This window comes from Gasterosteus aculeatus, chromosome 3, assembly GCF_964276395.1.
Source record: "Gasterosteus aculeatus chromosome 3, fGasAcu3.hap1.1, whole genome shotgun sequence".
Lineage (NCBI taxonomy): Eukaryota > Metazoa > Chordata > Actinopteri > Perciformes > Gasterosteidae > Gasterosteus > Gasterosteus aculeatus.
In genome coordinates, this window is record NC_135690.1 from 16,665,039 (window position 1) to 16,684,330 (window position 19,292).

The 19,292-nt window shown below is 47.0% G+C and overlaps 4 protein-coding genes across 4 annotated transcripts; 2 read left to right on the forward strand and 2 right to left on the reverse strand.

Moving 5' to 3' along the window:
- Positions 1-2,523: 2,523 nt before the first annotated feature.
- On the reverse strand, positions 2,524-11,704 carry kcnj9 (potassium inwardly rectifying channel subfamily J member 9). Its single transcript, XM_040169621.2, has 8 exons — positions 11,273-11,704; positions 10,151-10,534; positions 9,561-9,774; positions 7,748-7,949; positions 7,129-7,321; positions 6,774-6,971; positions 5,482-5,612; positions 2,524-4,387 (listed from the first exon to the last, which is right to left on the reverse strand). The coding sequence occupies exons 2-8, from the start codon at positions 10,443-10,445 to the stop codon at positions 4,121-4,123; spliced, it is 1,500 nt and encodes a 499-aa protein (XP_040025555.2). The 5' UTR covers positions 10,446-10,534; positions 11,273-11,704; the 3' UTR covers positions 2,524-4,120.
- Positions 11,705-12,011: 307 nt separating this feature from the next.
- On the forward strand, positions 12,012-15,422 carry eif3f (eukaryotic translation initiation factor 3, subunit F). The gene is made up of 8 exons (XM_040169632.2): positions 12,012-12,223; positions 12,629-12,699; positions 13,340-13,419; positions 13,503-13,640; positions 13,732-13,823; positions 14,491-14,627; positions 14,824-14,937; positions 15,244-15,422. The coding sequence occupies exons 1-8, from the start codon at positions 12,112-12,114 to the stop codon at positions 15,319-15,321; spliced, it is 822 nt and encodes a 273-aa protein (XP_040025566.1). The 5' UTR covers positions 12,012-12,111; the 3' UTR covers positions 15,322-15,422.
- Positions 15,423-15,822: 400 nt separating this feature from the next.
- On the reverse strand, positions 15,823-16,679 carry LOC120814249 (MICOS complex subunit MIC26). Its single transcript, XM_040169652.2, has one exon. It carries the CDS (start codon positions 16,600-16,602, stop codon positions 16,048-16,050), a length of 555 nt encoding a protein of 184 aa, XP_040025586.2. The 5' UTR covers positions 16,603-16,679; the 3' UTR covers positions 15,823-16,047.
- Positions 15,956-19,004, forward strand: dnaaf6 (dynein axonemal assembly factor 6). The gene is made up of 7 exons (XM_078099800.1): positions 15,956-16,713; positions 17,385-17,519; positions 17,707-17,773; positions 17,884-17,989; positions 18,209-18,305; positions 18,497-18,582; positions 18,770-19,004. Exons 2-7 carry the CDS (start codon positions 17,421-17,423, stop codon positions 18,897-18,899), a joined length of 585 nt encoding a protein of 194 aa, XP_077955926.1. The 5' UTR covers positions 15,956-16,713; positions 17,385-17,420; the 3' UTR covers positions 18,900-19,004.
- The last annotated feature ends 288 nt before the right edge of the window (positions 19,005-19,292 follow it).

Here is a 19,292-nt window from a genome sequence, read left to right on the forward strand (position 1 = left end):
GTGTGTCAGCTTATGGAATCCGCCCGCGGTGGCTGGTGGATAATAAACACAGATGTCTACACATTGTAAATGGAAGGCGAGCGTTTAAAAGGGACTCCTGCGACAGCTGCCGTCGGAGCGACCAGCTAGCCCGGTCGCCGCCTGTACCGAGACACCCGACGGCGCCCGCGGCCTCAAGCTGCTCAACGGGCTGACGAACACAGGGTTGATTCAAAGATGCTCGCGTTTCTCAACGTAGTCTCTGTCGGTGGCACGGTGTCTGTGACCACGGATAACCCCGTTGTAAATATCTACAGAAATAAGAAATATGTGTATGTGATATACAGTATATAACGCTTCGTAGAGCTGATGATAATTCTGTGTTCAGAGTTCATCACAATGAGAGATGCATTTCACATAACACAGTCCGGTCAATCCATCATTAGTTACCAAATATTGATTTGAGCGTCTTTAAACAACAATGTTTAATGTCTTATTTTATTACTATAATGATTCCCATTTGCCTGACTGAGAATCAAACAAACTTGGAGTAACTGGCGGTCCGGTGTGACGTAGGGACTTCTTCTATTTTTAAAATGCTCCGCTGTGCAACAAGACCGCCATGACTTCCTTCCATGAAGAGAAACATTGATTTTGGCTCAGCGGAGATCATGCAAAACAGCCTATCATTAAAATCGTAATTACACCGTGGAAATGGCTCACGGGGTTCAACTCTGGGGCGAGCCGAAAATCACTGGAAACTATTAAACTCACACTTAGCCTTTCGCTGCCGAACATCGCACGTCTGTTTTCCGGTTGCGGCGTCTCGCTCAACGTCAGACGCGCTGGTTTCGTACCACAGACGTCATGGGACTTGTTCAGATGCCTGAACTCCATATCTATATCTATGTGATATTTGTTTTACTGTGACACGTAAGACACAACAAAATACACCTGAATACCCTTCGCGCCTTCAATGTCAAGGGCACGGCGTGTTTCCCAGCTGAAGGTCACTGCAGTGCGTCAGCCTCCTCCACTCGTACACAAACACCAAACTGTGAGGTCACATCAACTCTCTGAGCTGCCTAAACTCCCCCATCACTTGTGAGGGTCCACATCAACACACACACACACACACACACGCACACATTCTGCCCTCTCCCTGTCCCCAGCCCTGGTTGCCTAGGAGACAGCTGAGAGGGGACCCCGTCTCATAACACACCAATCGGGCCCGACTGGCTGGAGGAAGATACGCGGGATCTTTGACGCCATCTAGCAGCCAAGTCGGAGAAAGACGTTTGATGTTTGTTTCCCTTTTTTTCCAAAGACGCGATTCTGCCTGGTAACCAAATGTGCTGACTTCTCCTGGGGCCGAGATCCCAGCCTGGAATTTGTAATGAAACACAGCACACTGCAGGGCTCTGATATATGTCTTCACTATGGGCCATTAGTCAAGTAGTAACCATCAGTAATTTATTGTACAAAATGAGGAGGGGGGGTAATGCAGTTTAAGATTGTGGCTGAGCAGAAATATACCGCTTTTTATCACACTGCGATACATCAATAGAGATAGATCATAAACACGTTGTTTTGTTAGATTGATCTAAAACCGTTGGTGGGAATTACGATCCCTCAAGAAATGAACTCATGTGCAGTTTTCAGGTTTACGTAAATGTTCTATATTGAACGCTAGTTAATATTGTGTTTTTTACTACAGCAGATGTACGTGAAAGCTTTAGTTACGCGTCATATTCTGCTTCTGAAATGTAGCATTGGTGAATCTACCTTTATATACAAGTTGTAAACAGCAGCAGCTGTTTAATCAATATTGAAATGGTGCTTTTATGTGAATACATCAATAATTGATATGCTATATAATAATAACTTAAATGGGCCATTCTGGAAAACAAAAAGTACGACTACTCTCTAAGTACACTTTGTTGCCAAAAGTACTGTATGTAGTTCTACTTTTAAAAAGGTAATGCAGTACTTTTTGTTGTATTTCCTGTGTACTTTTACACAAGTAAATCTTCATTAATGCACTTATTATAATTCTGTACTGTACTACATACAAATACGTGAGTTGAAGTAATTTGGTAGAGGTCTATGGTGCAGGTCTTCTTTACATACTAACATAATAACTTGTGTACTACTGTGTCGTCTCTTTAGTATCCTAACGACCAATAACTTTCTGTCTATCTTCATTTATGAATCAGTAATTAATTAATCACCTTCAACAGCAGAAATTACATTCTCTAAAACCAGCTACTAATTGACTTTCTGTATTTTATTAGTCTTGAAAAGTATTCAGGTGTACTTAATTTAAAGAAGAAAAACGGCGATTTATACTTCATTACCATTGTCCCTGTGATTGTATTATATACATTTTTATTATTACAGCTGAGTAATGAGGTTTATGCATTTTAACGATGCAGCTAGTGGGAGTCATGCTAATTTTGTCTTTATATACAATTGAGTAGTTTAACAATAATTCGAATAACCCTGTTATAACTATGTAGAGAGGTAAAAAGTATCACATACACGTTTCTTTCTGTAATATACTGCAGTTTATTAACTCTAGTTGATGTGTTGTGTTACGTGTTAAAAACATTGAGGAAAAATGGCCACGTATCTACACAGCAGCAGAAGCAGGTTTGGACTAAACGGAGCAGGACACTGTTTTCATTTTCATTTCTACCCGACAGGGAACAGAAGACAGATAAGATAATTGCTGTGCTGCACGGGAAACCTGCCTATAATATATATATATATATATATATATATATATATATATATATATATATATATATATATATATCATATTCACTATAATCTAAGAGCAGTCAGGAATGTCAGCAAATTCATAGCGTGGAACTTAAATTGAATTTGTGACCTCACCGGTTTCATCTCCGGTGCTCTAGGAGGATTTTAGTCCAGGCCTTTTGAAGTGGGACTGTGTGAGGTACTTATACACAGTCAGTGTAGTTTGAGGAGTAGTGCACAGGAGCAGCTGAAAGACACCTTAAAATAATGAAATGTATTACATTACATTAATAATATTTCCCCCAGACGACCCTTTATGACGGGAAATTAAGGAGTTACCTTTTCTCTCTTCAAAGCCACAAAAACAGCACTTTTATCTTGCAGAATGCCGAGTTTGAGCTTAGTTTGTCTAATCGTGTGACTGTTTTAAACGGTTTACTTATGATTCTTTTGTCAGAGGATTCTTGTGGCTTTGAAGAGGGAATAGATAATCAGCCGTGAAAACATTCCAAACATGGACGACACTTAAACTGATGTTCAAAAGACTTTCTCCTGGCGTCCACAGAAGTACATTGCTTTGCTCCCGCGCTGGTACTCGGGTCTGCTACCTACTGTAGGAAGTACGCTGACTATTACTAAGTCCTTCTTACAACCCCACTTCAAAACAAACTACACACTCTGCTCATAAACAAGATAACAAACTGTTTCCACCCAGGGCAGGAAACCGGCTCTGGCTACTTTATAATCTTTTATCAGCCGAATATAGATTTATTGTTTCTCACACCACTTGATGGTTTGATGCCAAATGAAGTTTATCTACAGATATACCAGCATATGTGGGATGTTACTTCACCCCCTATTATTAACACCTGATTGATGTACAATAAACCTCATAACTGAAGGAATTTGAAGTTACAACAATCCCATCTATACTTTGATATCATCTAGTGATATTCATGCGCAGGTGAAGATAAAGCATCTATGCACGGCACTTATTTTAAATGTGAACAATCCTCTGCACAAAGAACCACCGTGTCATCTTCTCTGGACATTCCGCCGTGGTCCACAGGATAAACTATTGTTGACTCCAACTAAAGCATAGTTTTCTCATTTAAATGTAAATATAGGCAAAGGTGATTGGAGCTAACAACACAGATTGAAGAACCCCCCCCCCTAGAAAGAAAGATAGCACACACGTGGCACACTTGTAACTAAGATCAACAGAAATAATAGACAAAATATCAAGAAATAGACGCTGCCGTATGGTAACAGAAGATATGGAACATTCTGTAGAGCTGGACCTAATGAAACCTTAAAAGAAAACCTTTGCAAACACAACTTGTGGTGAGTAACTGAAGGTCTGTAAACATTGTCCGCCCTAGGCCTCTGATTCCGACTGGTCGGTGGCCACGCAGCCGTTCAGCTCGCCCAGTCCCGTCTGCTCCTGGATGTCCGTCATCTCGCCCACGATGAAGATGGGCTCCCCTCCTCTGCCGTCGGCCGAGCCGCTGTCCGGCGGCTCGGCCGCCTGGTTGGCCAGGGTGGGCTCCTCGTCCAGCCTGCTGGAGATGGACCAGTAGAGGTGAGCGTCCAGCCGGGCTGCAGCCAACGAGAGCTCCCGTGCCGAGCAGGGGGGCGTGTCCACCTTGGAGGAGGGGAAACGAAACGGGTTGAGTCGGTCAGGCGGCCACTCAGCGAAGGGATTAGCATTGCTAAGGTGGCAAGAACGAGGGCCCACTCACTGAGATTTAGTATGTGGGCTTAGTTTAAAGACAGCGAGTCTGGATCTGCCTAAAGGTAACAAATCCCAACCGCTCTGATTGGTTCACACCCGTCCCAGCCGGTTCCAGACCCGCCCCGCGGCCCTGTTCTGCACACGGAGCCCCGGTTGTGCGAAGCGACTGTACTGGGTCCCATACGCGCTTTACTTTGAGTCCAGATTGTGTGCTGGTTAACGAGCTGAAGTGGAGTTGGACTCGATCTGCTGCCCTGAATGACACACGGGGAGGATCGGGATCAGACTGCAGGAGGTCGCTGCTCCCGGTGCAGAGTTTTTATCACCTTCTAACAGAGATATCGGATGTGAGAGCGGCATCAATCTGCTCACTTAACTCGCGAGCGAGCGAGAAAACCTACGGGTGTATTCCCCCAGAAAGATTTCATTTTCTGCTCCACCTGCACCGCCCATAACGCCGAGGAGAACCTGCTCTGGAGATCAGCTCCCCCACAGAAGACAAAAGGATTAATTGATGATTCACTTTAAACTCAGCTCTAACGTGCAGCAACGTGGGACCAAGTGCTTCTTCTATTCTATTCTACGCACGTTGTTCTTGTTGTTCTGCTGTTACTGTCTGTATAAAAGCCCGTCTGGAGATCACGGTTCATGTGTGGCATCGGTCCATGCTATGTCCCTTCCAAAATAATCACGGAATAAATACTGCAGTCCGACTTCCTGTATTTCCCAGAATGCCTCTCAACATCCCCGTGAGAACGAGCGTGAGAATTCCGATGTACATGTAGGTGGAGACAGGAATAGGGACCAACAACTTACTCAAACACTCGTGTGGGCCTCCTCCGATAAACTGTTTAAGAGCAGTGGAAATTGTATTTTTACATTTATGAGGAGCTGTTTTGTGACTACAGAGCCCGTCATCTCACAGACATGAAACAATGAATAATACAAAGCGCTTATATTAAGAGCAGGTGTTACGCTACGCTGCTAGCTTCCAGAGCCCTGACCTCAAACGTGTGATGAAAGGCTCCGTAGTCGATGTCGAAGAAGCCCTCTGCCAGCAGCATCATCGGGCTGAACCTGTGACCCCACATGACCTCCTCGGCTAGATAGGAGCTCCTCGCCTGGCACGTCATCCCTGCACACACACACACACACACGAAGGGATGTGATACAAAAGAGGAAATAGCCCGAGCGACAGGATTCACATGAATACTTCTCCTCCTTTGTAACTGTGACTCAGGGAATCAATATTTGGAGTAGGCAGCGAGGCCACCGTTACCTCGTGGAACCGCTCCGATATTCACAAAGCTCTGAATTCCGGCCCAAACCGTGAGCATCAGTTGAGTTTATCGTCCTCTCAAGAATGAATCTGACTCATGAGATCATAAGAGGTGAATAGAAAGGGGGTAAACACGGCACAGGGAGGGCCACGTTATCTGGTGTGGGGGAGTCGCGTGATTCTTTCTGGCTGCTTTAACCTTCTCTCTACGCTTGGATGTGTTTCAGAAGATTGCTCCTTAAGTAATCAGCTGAGTCCTGAGAGCGTGCAGCAGAAGGACACAAACGCGTCCCTCCGACCAGCGATTACGCTCCACTTGTGATTCCTATTACAAAACACCCTCACTTGAATACGCTTGTATCTAAATATATGAATATTTGCCCTGTAATCGCAGCATCACGAGGCTCTCAAAGCTTCCCCAAAGACGCAGAAGAGTTGGAGAGCTCTCAAACGATAAATAGCAGAAATGAACACAGACATTCTGGAAATTTCATTTTCTAATGGACAGCTTTGGAGGGTTCGTGAGAAACGGTGACGTTTTGTATCAGACTGTCGTGTGCATCCGCAGGATTAATCTTCCTAATGCTCAATACTTGTTGTTGCGGCCAAACGATGCATTTACATCATAGAACTTTACAGTCAAATTAAATTGAAAGGCGTTATTCCCCACACAACAATCCTGTCCGGTTGTTTTACTTTTACATTTTTTCTCAAATCTACAACAAATCACTGAGAGCCTTTAAGGTGATAAAACATTGTTAATGTTTTTTTTTTTTTAATGGCTTGTAACTGAAATATAGCCACATTTATTTTGGTCACTTTCCATTCATCATTCACTGCACAGTGCTTCTCAAACGCACATATTTCCTCCTCCCGTCTCTCATACGCAAACATAACAAACAACCGCGTGAATGCCTCATTCGAAACCGCCACGCTTAATAATGATATGAATAATATCTCCTTCAAGCCGACTGAACTTCACGTTTGCTTTACTCATAACAACGTCATGATCCTCACCGGTGGCCTCCACCATTCCCTCCAGGATCACCATGATCTCAAAGTCCTCCTTCCCCAGCTGGGACTGCGACATGTCCCAGAAGGGGGAGTGCAGGTCGATCTCGTGGGAGATCACCAGCGGGGAGACCAGGAAGAGACGATCGTCGCCCGTCTCAAAGCCCACGCTGATGTCCGTCTGGTCCAGCGGGATGAACTCGCCTGGGGGGAGAGGAGGGGAGGGGCATCACAGCAGGATGTGAGTCTCTCCTCCTGATTGGGTCATAGCAGCACAACCGAAGCATCAGGAAGAAGCTGCGGGTGCTGCGGTCGTTGGGGCGATCCCCCCTCCCCCCACACGGTGAAGAAGCAGTCTCACCCTCCTGCGTCTGTTTGGACTTGATGAGCTTGGCCCTCATGTTGGCCCCCACGATGTGCGAGCTGCGCAGGTCGCCCACCCTGAACATCAGGCAGAGCTTGTCGTCCCTCAGCGAGATGACGGCGTGTTTGGAGAACACCAGCGTCTCCGCCCGTTTGTTGGGCTGCGAGATCTTCACAAACATGCAGCCGACCTGGAGGGAGAGGTGGTGGGGGGGTGGTGAGAGCTCAGCGATGGACACACAGCGCACACACTCGCTCGTCTTGGAATTAAAGGGTGAACGAATTGTGTGGTTGCATAATTAACACCATAAAAACACAGAAGTGAAACTTGACCTCGGATCCATTATCTAATAAGAATAGTAACTAACATGGCATGTTTCCAGCTAACGTGCATAAAGACGATTCGGCGCGTGGGATTCATGCTCATCCAAAGTGCTTACTTGGGAAAATTCAAGCTCCACCGGCACATTTTGATGTGTAAATGTTTATTCATCCTTAGGTCAGCGTTTCATCTGCTCCCAGTTAGTGTAGTTTTGTAGCGAAATAATCTCCTTTATCAATAACAGTAACCTTTGACCTTTCTGACAATGACTCCCCCGTTCCGCGGCCTTGCTCACCATGAAGGCGTTGACCATGGAGCCCAGTATGGCCTGCAGCAGCAGCAGCATGGTGCCCACTGGGCACTGGTCGGTGATGACGCGGTGGCCGTAGCCAATGGTCGTCTCCGTCTCGATGGAGAAGAGGAAGGCCGAGATAAAGCCGTTGACATTGTTGACGCACGGCGTCCACGTCTCATCCCCCAGATGGTCCAGATCCCCCCTGAGAGGGTGGGGAGGAGGGTGGGGGGGTAATATGTGAGAAAAGGGGGGAGGGTGTAATGACAGTTCAAAAATAGACAGAAAGCGAGAAGAGTTATATTATTAGAAGGGTTGTGAAGAAATATGAAAAAAGAAAAATGATCCTTTCAGCTAATTCCGATAGTGAAAAAGTATGGCGTTATATTTGTGCCACAAAACCAACCAATCAGAGAATTAAAGAAGGTCAATTGTGATTGGCTGTTGGTCTCCAATCACAACGCTTCCTAAAGAAGACGAAAAAAAGTGATATTAGAAGTCCGGCTAGCCACCATCAAACATGACCGAAGCAAATGAGAACAGCACGTGTTTTAATCCAGGCCGTTAGCATTTAGCACAAATGCTGCAAACTTCAACAACTCGCTGAGCTTCCGCGATGCTGTTGATAGTTCTACTAGTTGTGATTGGAGACCAGCAGCCAATCACAATTGACCTTCTTTAATTCTCTGATTGGTTGGTTGGTAACGCTGCTGCAAGTCGAGCGAGCGCGTGAGTGAAGACGTGGAGAGAGCGCAGCACCGGCTGTTTTTTTTCTTTGCTATGTTTTTCTTTGCTAAAATATAGTTCTCTGTGCTCAAAACTTAAAATTACGCGCTCAGGATTGTGGCACAAATATAACGCCATAAAAAAGAAGTAATCCTCACATCAACTTCCATTATTAATCCTGATGCTTTTTGTTGATGCTGCAGAAAACTACTTCCTCACTTGCTTCACTGTTGCTGGTCTAACGGTCCTGTGCAGATTTTTCTTCCTAACGACTCGCTACGCCGGATAATGGTCCTGATTAACACAGCTCGGCCAGAGGGAGAGAGCTCCTTAATGAAAGTGGTGTTAAGTAGTCTGCATAATATATGACTTTTATTGACCCGTGTTGGTACCGGGGGATTGCAATAACACCGACAGCTCTCTGGCACAGCTCGCGTTGGCCTGTAATTTATACAAAGAGGTCACGTTCTTTACGAGAGGAAAACGTTAGCTAATTATGGCGGCGGATCCAGTAGACACATCTCGTCATAATGACGAGACACGCGGTGACATTAATTCTGCTTTGTCATCTGCTTCTCTGTTTGGGCTGAAAATTCTGTTTTTTCCAAGGCTTTGTTTTCAGAGATGTCTGAGAGGTGGTGCTCCTCCATCTTTAAACGAGTAAAAAGGTGGTGTCGGGATGATTGCACAGTGACGAATGTCCCATTTTTTATGAAATGTGACATTTGGCTTTTCTTCCCTTGTGTTTGATGAGAAGGTCGATACGTCTCTGACATCAGCCTTTCATTAAAAAAGATACGGCCAGGAGAAGGTTAGCTTAGCTTAGCACAAAGACTGGAAACGGGGGCAAACAGCTAGCGCGGCTCTGAATGAGGCCAGTTTTAACAGAGTCAGAATACCAACTCCAGATATAAGAGTCAGAATACCAACTCCGAAAAAAAGGGAATGACATCCTAAAAATGTCTTTTCATTTACGTAGAAAGCACACAGCTCCACTCAAATGCATTTTGAGCTCACTCATCCTTTCTGCCGTGTTCAAGCAGACCGACGATCCACACACAGGCCGAAGGCCTTCTCCCGCCTCCCTCACCTGCAGTACGCTATGAGGTACCAGATGGCCCCGAAGAAGAGCCACGTGACGGCGTAGGCCATGACGAAGACGAAGAGCGAGCAGCGCCAGTTGAGGTCCACCAGCGTGGTGAAGATGTCGGTCAGGTAGCGGTAGGTCTCCCGCATGTTACCGTGCGACACGTTGCAGCGACCGTTCTTCTCCACGTAGCGCTGGCGCTTGCGCCGCGTCCGACCTGGCGATGGCGGCGGGGGGTCAGCGGGGGAAGGACAGAGGAGAAGCGTCACGTGGTGCTGACAGCAGTTTGGTGTGTTTTGTGCCGAAACCAGGTGTGAAGACGAGTCTGCGGCGGGTGCATCGGAACTCTTTCGAAAGCCTTTTGAATACGTCACAGACGTGAACGAGGCCGCCGGTCTACAAGCGAAGTGAGACGGGACGACGCCATCGAACAACACACACTGCGGCGATGGGCTGCAGTTCTTGTACAACCTAAACGCTCTTTGCACTTCGCGACGCCAACAACTGAACATCTAGACTGCAGAGTCAGTCACAAGCTCCACATCTCTCGGAACAGACATTTATCGGTAAAGAAAAGGAGGTCCGTCTCTCACCCCAGCCGAATCTCCCCCTCTCCTTCTCCGTCCCCTGGGTCTTCTTCCTGGGCTCGTTGGCTTTGGCCTCTCGCTCCAGCAGCTTGTTCTGGAAGGACTTTCTGACCTTGGCCAAGGGCGGGGGCGGCTGCGCCGGGTCGGCGGAGGCGACGACGGGGCCCGGCTCCTCCGACAGGTCGAAGGCTCCGGCCTCGGCGGAGGCCTCCACCTCTTCCCCCTCCGCGTCCCCCTTCTCCTCCACGGGGAGCGAGAGGGAGTCCGGGCGTGCGGCGATTACCGAGTTCTCCAGCGCCATGGCCCGTGCGTGTGCGTGTGTCAGGTGTATTAGCGGGTTATTGATGTCCAAAGGCTATTGATTGGATCATTTGTTTGCTTGACTGAAGCCTGGAACAAGGAGAAGAACACAACGGTCACATGAAGTCGTGAACTCGATGAGTTCTTCTGCCGTCGCACTAATTCACCGACGAGAAAGGAAACAGGACCTGGACATCTTTATTTCACTGGGACCGTGACAGCCGGGCCTGCAGCTTCTGTGCCGCTCGCCACACAGATCTGACTTCCTGTCTCTTCGCTCCTTTTTAAAAGCCAAATGAGGCCAAAGGTCTGAGGCTAATTTTACACCTTTGAAATTACAAAGTGACGGAAGAATAAATCGGTTTCTCTTCAATCACGCAGCACTTTGTCATACGCGTAGTAGAGCCACTTCCAGCATTTAGCATGTTTCATAAAGTGCCTTGGGCTGCGTGTGTGCGCGTGTGCGTGTTGTGTAAGTGCACTTACTGCTTTGTTAAATGCGGCCGGTTCGTGCTGCAGGCCTGCTGGGATTTCTTACATAAGTGGCATATAAATAAGGGAAGCTGAAACACGGTATGTTTGTGGACACTGAGACGCGGAGTGTCTCCGGCATTTAATGGCACAGTAAAATGGACCCCGCGTGCTCTTGGAGCGCGTTCGCTTGACATACGTCCCTTTGGACAAATGCGGGGACGCGCGCCAGAGGAGACCGCCGGGGACAATCCGGATGACGCACTACGCCTGATGGATGGATCACAAATAGCCTCTTATCGGGAGGCTGTCTTCGAGGGTCCCTCGTCAGACCGCCGAGAAGCATCCGCGTCTTACCTGCTCGGTGTGCCACAGGCGCGTTGCCGTAAGAAGAAGGAGAATCTGCGGCTGGCGTCCTCGGATCGATGGCACCCATCGCTGGTGTTTACCAGCGTCGCTGCGTCCGTCCGCTCCTGTTGGCTTCCGCGGGAGGGAAGAGGGAAACAAAGACCACCTCGATCCGAACCCCCCCCCCACACACCACCCACCCCCCCAGCACAATAAACGGGACACGCAGCGTCCGACGGACGACCGTGAAGAAGAAAAAAAGCAGCAAAACACACAAAAATCCCCGGCAAAAACAAACAATGGGGGTGAAATTAGAGCGGCCTGTGCAGAACATGTGCCGGGCGGTGGACATGCGAAATGGTGGCAACGGGATGATGAGCCGGCAGCGCAGAGAGCTCCATCATCTGTGCATCTGATGGAGTCGGTCAGGTGTGGAGCCACTGAGCGGTGGAGGATGCTGTCATCAGCCCAGCCTGCCTCATGCTTCCCCTTACAATAACACAGCCATCTTCGCCCTCAGAGAACGATGCAAAGGCGTTTAAAAATAATGTAATATCATACATGCATTGTCTGTACTGTCCGGTCAAAATGACACAGTATAATTTAGCTCATTTAGATGGTTTCGTTTTAATGCAAATATATGAATGTTTAGTTTCCATTGCTTAATATCCCCTTTTCCCTATTACAATTACTTCTCCTGATATCCGATGCAGACACACATTAAATTGTCACTCTCTCAGTGACTTCATTTTAATTAGCGTTATATTAAGAGCCGCTGTTCGGCCGCCGGCCACTAGGTGGAGGTATATGTGTCCCCCGACGCCGGTCCTCAGTCCTTCTTTTCCAAGATGTCGGTGTCCGGGCCAGTGGTGAAAATTCACCCCGTCGTTCTCGCCTCTATCTGCGACTCTTACGAGCGGAGAAATGAGGGAGCGAGTCGTGTGATCGGGACCCTGTTGGGTGAGCGGATAGACGCGACGTTTGTTCCGTTGACCGTTGTGTGAATTAAACGGCCCACGGGCTAGCTGGCTAATGTTAGCTTCCCTGCTAACGCATGTCGGCCCGGTTCATCCCTGCAGTTGCTAGCTAGCTAGCCCCACACGGGTAGCTAGCAGTGTCTCGTTTAACAGCTGGCTGTTCTCTCGAGTGATAACACGGGTTAGAACAAAGGCTATCTGCTCAGTCGTCGACTATTTCTTGTACATTTGTTTTAGGTATATGGCGTGTAACAAACACTACCGACCGTTGATGTTTGCCGTGTTTTGTGGTCGTTAAGACTTTAGCCTCCTTGGTATCCTCTTGTTTGCTAGCTAGACGGTTAGCTCATTTTTTTAAAGGCTAACTTCTAACGTTTGTCCTTTCCAGGAACTGTTGACAAGCACTCCATTGAGGTGACCAACTGCTTCTCTGTCCCGCACAACGAGTCTGAAGATGAGGTATGTTCTTTAACTCATTCTACTAACGATCGAACATTAGCTCTGCTTCTGAAAACGTAGCCATGGTCATTTCTGCAAAGTCCGACATCTATACATTATTCTGCCGGCCTTATCGGAGAGCTGTAATGCAGAAACCGTGCCAATTCAATCTCATTGGCAAACCTTATACAGTGACATGGTAAATAATAAGTATTTAAATATTTCACTTTTTTTATTTTGAACTCTCCTCGTGAGGTTCTGTGTGCATGTCCCACTTAATTTAAATGTCAGACATTTTAAAGCTGCACGCATCGATCTGTTACAATTAGAGGTATTAAAAATGCTTTATGAATAATTTAACTATTTATTGTTCTCGGGTAGTGGTCCTTTGTAACTTACATTTAGGCTACTCGTACTGAATTACAATTGTGTGGTTGATAAAGAATCCCTATATAATTAATTAATGGGAAACCCAGAAATATGTATGTGGACACACTTTCTCGTTGAATGAGAAAGTGTCTAAACTTTTTACTGGTACTGTTTTATCAGTGGTGAAGACAATAATACTTGTTAACCTAGATGGCGGCCTCACATTGTAAAAGAGCGAAGCTGTTTTGTAAAGAAGTGGCCATCTGTCGAACGTGATCCTCTTTGCTGGCAGGTTGCTGTGGACATGGAGTTTGCAAAGAACATGTACGAGCTCCACAAGCGGGTGTCTCCCACTGAGGTCATCATCGGATGGTGCGTCAGTTCAACACATTTGGAAATATCCCTGGTTGAAATAGAGAAGGGAAATCTTACCCCAGTGGCGTCTTTTCATACAGGTACGCCACCGGCTTTGACATCACAGAACACTCGGTGCTCATCCACGAGTACTACAGCCGCGAGGCCACCAACCCCATTCACCTGACGATGGACACGGCGCTGCAGAGTGGCAAGATGAGCATCCGCGCCTACGTCAGGTCGGCTGGTCTTTTTGACTATTTTTGTTGCTGTGTGATCCGCTACAGATTGAGACAGTGTGTTTAATGCGCTGGTCCATCTCCCACACAGTGCGCAGATGGGTGTGCCTGGAAAGACTGTTGGTGTGATGTTCACCCCACTGACTGTCAAGTATGTTTACTATGACACCGAGAGGATAGGCGGTAAGAATACACACAAGGAATGAAGATGATTGCTAACTAAATGATTATGTTACGTGGATTTTTTAGTTTTTTTGTCCTGGGTGACAAACATTTAAGTGTAGTGTCCCAAGATCTTAATGGTGTGCATGTCTGTAGAAAATGTACTTAGGAACGGGCGCTTTCGGCAGTAACTATGTTGCTAAAAACACATAAAAACCCAGCTATGCTGTGTTCATCCCTCTATTCAATGTTTACCCGCCATCACTTAGCAACCAAAACCTGTGCGCTGCCACAGCGACGATAACATCAGGCTTCACTGACTAAACTAAGATATATGGATTTCCAGCTGAGCAAAGACCTTTCGACCAAAGGTCCTCTTTGTACGGCAAGGTTGAAGCACGTTGAGCAGATGGTAAATCTGCGTGTAATCCTGCACTGAAATGATGAACTTCTCCGTATGAACAGGAGAATAAAAAGATTTCTGCTCGCTGTGACTGGTTGTTCCTCGTCACATGACATGCAGCGTTTCAAAAGATGACAAATGGAAGCTTGAACACTTGTTGACGCAGCATAAACAACGCAACATGTAAAAGGCCCCTAATGTACTTTTCCAGCCAGTTATATTTCTGTAATGTACTTGGCAGGTAATTGTAGTTGTCCCTCTAACAATCCCTACTGTTTGTTGCAGTGGATCTTCTGCAGCGGACGCGTGTGCTTCCGAATCGCACCAAGGGCCTCACCTCTGATCTGTCCCAGGTGGGCTGCTCTGCAGCCAGGCTGCAGGACATGCTGACCACCATGCTCGCATACATCGACGACGTGCTGGTGAGTCCGTTTGGCAAGATGCTGTGTGTTTGTGTGTCAAGTCAGGTGTGATTGGTACATTGTTTCCATGTGTAGGAAGTGACAAAGAAACACCGTCTGGCGTGTGTCATATTCCAGCGCCGTGTCTCTAGAGATCATTTGTGAAGTAATCAGGTGCACGGTGGTTGTAAAGCTAATGCTACTCGATCCCTCTCAGTCTGGCAAAGTGGCGGCAGACAACAGCGTGGGCCGCTTCCTGATGGACCTGGTCAACAAGGTGCCCACCATCTCGGCCGAGGACTTTGAGAACATGCTCAATTCCAACATCAACGTAAGCGCTCCTCTTCTGCTGGCAAATGGGCATCTCTTATTTTCTCAGCTAGAGAATTTTATTTTAGTTGATCTCATTAGGCGTTGGATTCTCGTTGTACTGAAGCATAAAATCATGCTTGTTTCTTATTTGTGCTCATTAACTAGCACTTGTCCTGCACACACAGGAACACGAGTAGCCGTAACATCTGTAGTCACAGCTGTCTGGTTAACCTCATGGTCCTTTTAGCTTTTACCTTTTAGCCTAAAGAACTGTTGAAGCAACATAAGCTGACGGACTCGTGTAAACGTGTTTTGTTTGTTGCAGGACCTGTTGATGGTGACCTACTTGTCCAACCTCACCCAAGCACAGATCGCTCTGAATGAGAAGCTGGTGCTTCTCTGAAGGATCTCGTGGAAGTGATTCATATTTAATTTCTTACTTTTTTCTTTTCTTTTTTTTGGAGCAGAGATGAATAAAAATGTTTAACAGTCGTACCATGTTAACCCTCAGGTTTCCAGCGTGGTCTTTTTGGGAATATTGTTGTTACAGATGATCCAATTTAGTCTCACAGACTGCTAATGAACGTGATGGAAAAAGTTCTATTACAAATCTTTTTTTGAATAAATGTCGCAGAGCCGCCAGGGAGTCTGCTCACATTCACCTTCGGAGGAAACTCTTTGGTGTCTGACATTCCAGGGCAGTAACCAATGACTTAACTGATTAGACTTTCTGCTCAATGAAACATTCTTATTTTGTCTAACCAGCAGGCCAAAATTGAAATATATTCAATTTAAAACTTCGTGAAGTCAAACAACTTTGACAAAGTTGAGTATTAGGACATCATTCATTGTATTATTGGTAAACAATGACCAACAATAACCTTGATTAAATTGAAAACGTAAATGCAAGTTGATTCTTTTATTAATTAATCTATATAAATATACATTCAAATCAGAAGCGGTGGTACATCCTCCACATTACAGTCCCCCCCCCATGGTGAGATGCAATGCCCGGCCTGAGTTCCGTGACCTTTAGTGCAAGAGAAGTTGGCACGCGGAAGTCACACAGATTAGATTCCAACTACACGCTGATTTCTTATTGCTAAACGGAGCCACGCCGGCGGCGTCCTCAGGGTTTGTCATCAGAGGCGGGGACCTTTCCGTCTTCGCCCGGAGGATTCACCATCCTCTCCAGGGCGGCGTAGCTCTGCACCGCCCGGTCGTACACGGAGTCCCCGGTTGACTTCGCGACGGCCGCGGCGCGCTCCGGGTAGTAGAGGGAGGCGCTCACGGTCATCAGGCCCACCGGGTAGACGAGCTTCTTCACCCGGGAGCGCCGGGCGAGAAACACTCCCAGTACGCCGGTGAAGCCGATGACTCCCGCCCGGGCATAGAAGTCCTTCGGCGGGTTCTTCAAGTAGGCGTACGTGTCGCTCCCGGCCGTGACGGCGCCTTGAACTTTGGGTTTAATCCGGTCGTAGACGCCCCGGCACCAGCCCGTGTACGGCCCCGCGAGCTGCCGCAGGGAGGCGACTCTCTGCTCCAGGTCGCCCGCCTCGGGCTCCGGGCGCGGGGCCGCCCGCTGCGGAGCGCCGTACGGGCTCAGCTCGTCCAGGAGGAGGGGAGGGGTCGTCTTTGTCTCCTCGTCGCCGAAAGGAGAGGCGGCCAACACGGGTGCCGGCATGGCGCTTTCTCCCCCTGGTCACCTTCAAACACGAAGCCCGCTGCGCACACGTGCGCTCACTACGGTGTCCGAGGAGGGACGCGACGGAGCGAAAATCCTTCCGCCTTTCAGGTCGCTTGAGAAAAAATTAAACTAAGGGCTCTACTAAAACGCTATGGAAAGACGGGATGCTCACCATTAATGAATACGAACTGACTAAATCCATTGTGAATGGTATATTATTTAATTAGCTAGAAGTGGTGTTTCACTTTATTGCCACTTTATAATTATGGTGTACTACATTTAATTGGGAGGCATCGTGTTTTCTCCGCTGCATTTATCTGACGGCTGCTGTGTAGATTGGTCATTTTACCAAACACCAAACATTTTCTTATTTGTTACCGTGTTATTAAATTACGAGCCCGCCCCACAACCCTGTATTCATTGCTTATTAACAGCAGCATACAGAGCACTTTTTTTCTTCATGGCTCTTTCCCTAAAACGCTGTTTCGTTTTAATCGATATGCTGTTTGATTAGAATGTTAATACATGCTTACTGCATGTGTTGTAGTTTATTGTTGATTTCATTCATTTGTTCCATGGTTCCTTATCCGTCCCTCTGACGTCACCAGTTGCCATGGCAGCGGGACGCCTGGTTGTCTCCGTGGGAAACGCGTCAACGGGAACAGCCCAAACGTTCAATAATGTAGCAGCGGCCAAACGAGCGTCACATGTTCAGGCTAACGAATATTTTTACACATTTGTACCGTTTTGAGGGACTTTTATTGTTGTTTCCTTTTTAGCATTAAATAGCTGAAAGTGATTTAGTTCCAGTCCAAATGGAGGCTCTCGGCGTATCATCCGTTGAGTACCTGAAGGCTCTCTCCACCTTGTTATCAACTCAGCAGGATGATGACGGTGATGATGAAGACTGTAAAGTAAGACATTGTTCACTCCGTTGGTCAGCGCAGATTCTGATTGTTCATTCAGTTCATTGGGCCACACGCTACACGTATCACATCCCGTGGCACAGGACGTTTTTAAAAGTACGTCTGTGAAGCTAAACAAACCTTCACGCGAGAGGCCTAAACCCTCCGTTGTAATAACATCGGTTTGTCTCAACAGAACGTGGCTGCTTGTGCAGGTCTGGGTCCCGGACACATCGGCCCCCCACCCAAAAGAGACAAAGAAGGTTAGCGCTTTGTTTTTCCTCTCGCACAATAACTCATCACGTAACGTCGTATTACAGTAACTCAGCGGGCCCGATCAAACAGAATCAGTGTGTAATTGTGTTAATTTTAGTGTCAACTGTGTGCGGGAAGGAGGACAGCAAAGACATATGGAGCGAGGAGGAGGTGGGTGAAGGCTCCCAGTATGATGATCCCGCTGACCCGCGGCCCCCACCTGAGTAAGACTACGTGCAGACACACACCACAGGGTCCGAGGATGTATGAAGGGGGGAACTCTGAGGAAAGCAGACGTGAACTTTTTATTTTCATCCTCACGTCTCAAGTCAGCCTGAAGTATTAATTATTCATCTCGATTAAGCCTCAGTTCACTGCTGTCTGCTCGTTTTTGTGTGTTGCTGTTGTCTGTTTTAATGTGACGTGAAATAACTTCTGTCCAGGTATGAAGTAATCCTGAAGCAGAGTGTGGGGACAGAGGACTTGTTCTTGGGCCTGAACAGAAAGGACCCGTCCTCCATGTGTTGTGAAGCCATGCTGGTAATGTACACATACATCCACTGCCAAAGGATTCTCAGAAATGTACTTAGGAAATAAATGTATTTTACAGCCTTTCACGGCTTTTGACAACGTTTGTGTGTGAAGAAATTGTCATCCTCTTTAAATATGAGTGAAGATTAAACTGTCCACAGTGTAGGAAATTCAAGACGCTGACTCTTTCCATCTCTTAGGTGAAGATCAAACTACCAGAGACAGAAGCAACCGATGTGGTCCTGGATGTCAAAGAAAAGTTCCTTGATCTGCGGACGCCAAAATAGTAAGGCGTGCTTTGAAAATGTTCTCTTTTATTTCTAATCTCCAAACGACAGCCGCCGGCGGTTCCGACCAGAAGCTCCCATCTGCAGACATTTCCTTTTAACCGGAGGTGTCTTAACGTCTTCCTCCCTTCGGACACACGCTCTCTGCGGCTCGGCCTCTGAACCCGTCTGCTCTCCTCTCTTCAGTAAACTGGGTCTCCATCTCCCACATCCGATCCACAGCCAGGGGGGAAAGGCTCAGTTCTTCAGTGAGAGGGGGGAGCTGGAGGTGACGCTGCCGATGAAGCGTCCCATGGACTTAATCAACATGCCATGACCACGAGGACGCCCACGGAGACAGGGTGGTTGGACCCTGATTTTGTGTCTCGTCTGATTCTACGAGTGTTCAAATACGGCTTTACAATAAACATTTGTCTAAGAATGCGATTGTTTTCATCCTGTCAGGCAGAATTCCTTTATTGTGGATGATAAGAAACTGTCTGCTATTGCAAACCGATTAAGGGGGAAGACGTTAAAATAGATTCAAATAATATTAAGTTATACTGTACTCTTGATTGTTCCAGGGCCTGTGAAGACAGCCTATTGTACACACAAGCATCACCATTAATGTTAAGTTACTTCACTCCATTACAGTCAGATTTTGCATCACTACATTTATTTAAGAGCTACTTTGCAGTTCACATGTAGATGTAATGTGGCCGGCCGGACT

What these genes read in the sequence shown, in the direction of transcription:
- kcnj9 (XM_040169621.2), bottom strand. Translation starts at nt 10,445, where the DNA reads ATGGCGCTGGAGAACTCGGTAATCGCCGCACGCCCGGACTCCCTCTCG. An exon ending in TACCTCATAGCGTACTGCAG is followed by an intron (nt 7,950 to 9,560) that starts GTGAGGGAGGCG and finishes CCACCCTCTCAG; the next exon opens with GGGGGATCTGGACCATCTGG. An exon ending in CCTTTCATCACACGTTTGAG is followed by an intron (nt 4,388 to 5,481) that starts GTCAGGGCTCTG and finishes CCCTCCTCCAAG; the next exon opens with GTGGACACGCCCCCCTGCTC.
- eif3f (XM_040169632.2), top strand. Translation starts at nt 12,112, where the DNA reads ATGTCGGTGTCCGGGCCAGTGGTGAAAATTCACCCCGTCGTTCTCGCC. An exon ending in ACTGAGGTCATCATCGGATG is followed by an intron (nt 13,420 to 13,502) that starts GTGCGTCAGTTC and finishes CTTTTCATACAG; the next exon opens with GTACGCCACCGGCTTTGACA. An exon ending in TGCTCAATTCCAACATCAAC is followed by an intron (nt 14,938 to 15,243) that starts GTAAGCGCTCCT and finishes TGTTTGTTGCAG; the next exon opens with GACCTGTTGATGGTGACCTA.
- LOC120814249 (XM_040169652.2), bottom strand. Translation starts at nt 16,602, where the DNA reads ATGCCGGCACCCGTGTTGGCCGCCTCTCCTTTCGGCGACGAGGAGACA.
- dnaaf6 (XM_078099800.1), top strand. Translation starts at nt 17,421, where the DNA reads ATGGAGGCTCTCGGCGTATCATCCGTTGAGTACCTGAAGGCTCTCTCC. An exon ending in ACCCAAAAGAGACAAAGAAG is followed by an intron (nt 17,774 to 17,883) that starts GTTAGCGCTTTG and finishes TGTTAATTTTAG; the next exon opens with TGTCAACTGTGTGCGGGAAG. An exon ending in TGTGTTGTGAAGCCATGCTG is followed by an intron (nt 18,306 to 18,496) that starts GTAATGTACACA and finishes TCCATCTCTTAG; the next exon opens with GTGAAGATCAAACTACCAGA.